The 4,151-nt window shown below is 40.6% G+C and overlaps 1 protein-coding gene across 6 annotated transcripts in view; it reads right to left on the reverse strand.

Moving 5' to 3' along the window:
- ddx31 (DEAD (Asp-Glu-Ala-Asp) box polypeptide 31) overlaps nt 1-3,559 on the reverse strand; it is an 8,111-nt gene extending 4,552 nt beyond the window's left edge. For 2 of the 6 annotated variants that reach the window (XM_025053356.1, XM_025053354.1), the window contains exons 1-10: nt 3,321-3,460; nt 2,786-2,906; nt 2,476-2,655; nt 2,227-2,390; nt 2,061-2,136; nt 1,806-1,849; nt 1,217-1,287; nt 1,001-1,110; nt 878-919; nt 714-778 (exon numbers count right to left, since the gene is read on the reverse strand). In XM_025053356.1, coding sequence (XP_024909124.1) covers nt 714-778; nt 878-919; nt 1,001-1,110; nt 1,217-1,287; nt 1,806-1,849; nt 2,061-2,136; nt 2,227-2,390; nt 2,476-2,655; nt 2,786-2,906; nt 3,321-3,322 — 875 coding nt within the window. In that variant the 5' untranslated portion in view covers nt 3,323-3,460. Of the gene's footprint in view, nt 1-713; nt 779-877; nt 920-1,000; nt 1,111-1,216; nt 1,288-1,805; nt 1,850-2,060; nt 2,137-2,226; nt 2,391-2,475; nt 2,656-2,785; nt 2,907-3,320; nt 3,462-3,481 lie in introns of those variants that run through there. The other 4 variants (XM_008336421.2, XM_008336420.2, XM_025053357.1 and 1 more) reach the window with 4 other exon arrangements.
- Between the last annotated feature and the right edge of the window lie 592 nt (nt 3,560-4,151).

Raw genomic sequence — 4,151 nt, forward strand, 5'->3', positions numbered from 1 at the left:
CCCCAAATATGAAACGTTATTATTGTTAGTAGAGCTAATGTTAGCTACAACAGTCCTGGTACAGGAACCAGAGCTAACGTTAGCTTCAACAGTTCAGGTACAGACACTAGAGCTAATGTTAGCTACAACAGTCCTGGTAGAGACACCAGAGCTAACATTAGCTACAACAGTCCTGGTACAGACACCAGAGCTGATGTTAGCTACAACAGTCCTTGTACAGACACTAAAGCTAAGATTAGCTACAGCAGTCCTGGTACAGACACCACAGCTAATATTAGCTACAAAAGTCGTGGTACAGACACCAGAGCTGACGTTAGCTACAACAGTCCCGGTACAGACACCAGAGCTGATGTTAGCTACAACAGTCCTTGTACAGACACTAAAGCTAAGATTAGCTACAGCAGTCCTTGTACAGACACTAAAGCTAAGATTAGCTACAGCAGTCCTTGTACAGACACTAAAGCTAAGATTAGCTACAGCAGTCCTGGTACAGACACCAGAGCTAATGTTAGCTACAACAGTCCTGGTTCAGACACTAGAGCTAACGTAATCTACAACAATCCTGGTACAGACACCAGAGCTAACATTAGCTACAACAGTCCTGGTACAGACACCAGAGCTAACGTTAGCTACAACAGTCCTGGTGTAGCCATCAAGAAATCCCAAATCTTTTTTTCAAGGACATTGTGATTTCGTGTTAGCCTGAACCTTACCTGGCCTTTTCAGATTTCCTCTTCTCTCCCCCCATTAGAACACCTGGGACAATCCAGGTGAATGGCTACAGAAAAACAAAACAAAAAAACAAAAACCCAGAAATGTCAAGTTATTAAATTGAACAGATTTAAAAGTGTCGAGATCTTCGAGGTTTTGATTTTACCTTCAGAAGCTTCTGGAGGGTTTGAAAAGTCTGCAGGGCGAGCTGAAGGAGGGAGAAGGTGAGAAGATAAGAAACAAGACCCCTCCCACAAACAGGAGCAGGAGAACACGTCTGAGGACAAACCTCTCTGGTGGGGACGATGATGACGGCCAGTGGACCGTCTGACCTGCTGACCTTTGGCTCCACCGCTTGAAGGTTCTGGACCAGTGGGACGGCGTACGACAGGGTTTTTCCTTAAACGAAAAAAATAAACTTTTTTAGTAGAAAGACATTTTCAGGCTCCAGTTCAGACCCTGGAGACAATGGTTGGATGTAGAACATCTTAGTCCCTGTCCTCACCTGACCCGGTCTGAGATCGAACCACTGCGTCTCGTCCCGACAGCAGCGCTGGAATCGTCTGTTTCTGAACGCTGACGTAAAGAAACAAATTTTTATGTCGTTATTGTTTTCCCACTGGGAATATTACAAATCGTACATTGGTGCCTCGTCTATCCCGGGGGTTACGTTCCAAGACCGCACGCGATAGGCGAAGAATTGCGAAGTGAAGATGCGATATTTACGCAAAAAAAAAAAAAAACTCATCAAATTATACTCTGTATGTAAGTGTTACAAAATGTTCACAATTTTTTTACTATTTCTTTGTCTTCTTAGGCTAACAAATGCTAACTTTGTCACGAATATAATGAAAATATCGGAAATTAAAAGATTTCTATATACCACAAAAAATGCAATAAAAATCCACAATACAAGAATACATTTAAATTATTAAAAACCCACGATGCACTGAGGGCGCGACAGCCGAACCGCGGCGATTAGCAAGGGAGGACTGTACTATATTTAAGGGAACACCACCAGGGGGCAGCCTCCTGAACAGGAGAATATTCTGAGAATTAGAATTATGGACCAGACAGGTGTCGTGTGTGCTCACCTTGTCAGTTTATCAACATTCAGGACTTTGCTCAACGTCGCCACCTGTTGAACAGAAACCAGCAGGTTATGAAATCAGACCAGTGTTGTGTGTGTGTTCTCTAGGGTGTTTTACTTTTACTTTTTTGGAAAATGGAGAAAATGCATTTTGATGTTCGGAATTTAGTGTAAATAAGGATTAGAATTAGATTTGGGATTAGGATTGGGATTATATCGGTAATAGTCTGTGTGAAGTGCGAAAATGTCTGTGTGTTACCAGGTGTGGGTGAAGGTCCAGGTCAGAAAACAACTCAGTGGTGAAAATCTTTTCTTTCACCTGTGAAACGGCAGGTCTGAAGGACAGAAGGACAGAACAGGACGATGACAAATGGACTGAGAGAAAAGAAGGCTCTCAGGTGGAGGAGTCAGAGGAGTCGCTGTACCTCTGGAGCTCAGGTATGTCTGGGTTGTGTTTGAACAGAGAGGAGGTCTTAATGCTGCTCCTCCCTGACTCCTTGGTGTGACTCTTCTCCATTTTCTCCTTTTCCTTTGTCTTTTTTATCGTCTTCCGTGGCGTCGTCTTCTCCACCGGTTTCAGAGGTGAAGCCTGAAGACGTCAGACGGGACGAAATTTATATTTATTTAATCACGTAAAATCTAGACTCGTCAGTAAAAGAGATAGAGAGGTTTACTTTGGCAGGAGGAGGAGGAGGAGGTGAAGGAGGAGGAGAAGGGGGAGTCGCTGTCTCCTCCTCCGCCTCTTTCTCTGCTGTGTCTGTTTGCTGCAGCCTCCTCTGTTTCAAAGTGTGTCCTTTCTCCTCTGAGGGAGTGGAGCTGGACTTCCTCTTCTCCGCCTGCTGCTTCTTCTTCTTCAGGTTGCACGTGAAAATACATGACAAAACAAAACATTTTTTGGTTTTGTTGACATATTTTGACACAAGGTGAAGGCAGTCAGACTACAGTTAAACTTTATTTTAAATACAGTCACTTTGACGAACTTACTTTGACCCATCGCTGCTGTGAATTCTGGGGCTTCTTCCTGTAAGACCGCGATGAGGGCAAACCGCTGCTGATGTTCAGACACAACTGGTCATCTCCGGACAACATCTTCACAGTCAAAGCCCTTAGTTTAAGATTTAAATATAGATTTTATGAATTTAGTCACGCATGCTCAGTACAGTACACGAATAACAACACTTATAATTAATGGAGTTTAGCTGTTTCAACCAGCAACAACTTTACGCTGTATTACAGTTAAAAGAGACGTGTTGATTGAATTAACTTATGCCGATGTAAAAAAAAAACCCGCATTCACTGGTGACGTGTTGGGATTTATGTCCATTTTCTAAAACGACGGTGTGAAATAGAGAAAAAACTTAAATGGACACTTTTTGGAACGTGGTTCCGTGGACACGGCTAACACGCGGAGCAACGTTCACTGACCAACACAACAGTCGGTAAAGTTACTAAGACTGATGTTGGTCAATATATTTCAGCTACTATAGTAGCTAAACACACACGTGTTTGTAGTACGTATATATAAACAACACGTTTGCGTAGTCGCTCTTGGCTCAGTAGTACGTCACGGCTAACGTTACCTTTGTGCTAACAGCAACTCTATGTATTCCGTAAATACATAAACAGAATATTTAATAAAAATGTAGGCAGCAAGGAAATTCAGAAAACACTATAACTTACCAGCTCAGCGAACACACGTGAGAAACGCTTCCTACTGCGTCACGAAGTCCCGCCCCAACATTTACGAAGCATGCGCAGTCACTCCGGGGTTGAATTTAAATGCCTTTGCCTTTTAGTAATATATGATTTAACTTAATTTTAATTAACAAATTCGAATAATATATACATTGAAAGACGTTTTAATTGTATTATAAATAAAGTAATAAAAAACCAACACTTAAAGCAGTAATAAAAAAATACTGGCTATTAGCATGTTAAAATGTAAGACGTAAAAAAAATGCTAAAATGCTATCATTAGCATTTCGAGTCGGAAAAAATTAAACAGTTTAGAAACATTAGCTCCGTGTGGCTAAATTAAAACAGTACGGTCTTACCAACAAAACTACGTTAAAAGATTTAAACATTTATATTTTCAAATAAAATTTGATTTATTTATTGTTCTCAACATTTACTTAATTTGTCAAAATCTGATATTTTTATATATATTTTTTTAGATTCAATAACAATTCTACAGTACAAACTCAAAACCATTAGACGTATTTGTTTTTAGGCGTACCATGTGGCAAGATTTGATATTAAAAAACAAACAGACCCTAAATTAAATCACACTCATTAAACCATTACTATCAATGTCGTCGTCTAAATGTTTAGCCCTGGTCTAACATGGTAT

Source organism: Cynoglossus semilaevis, chromosome Z (genome assembly GCF_000523025.1).
Source record: "Cynoglossus semilaevis isolate Cse_v1.0 chromosome Z, Cse_v1.0, whole genome shotgun sequence".
In the NCBI taxonomy this organism is placed as follows: domain Eukaryota; kingdom Metazoa; phylum Chordata; class Actinopteri; order Pleuronectiformes; family Cynoglossidae; genus Cynoglossus; species Cynoglossus semilaevis.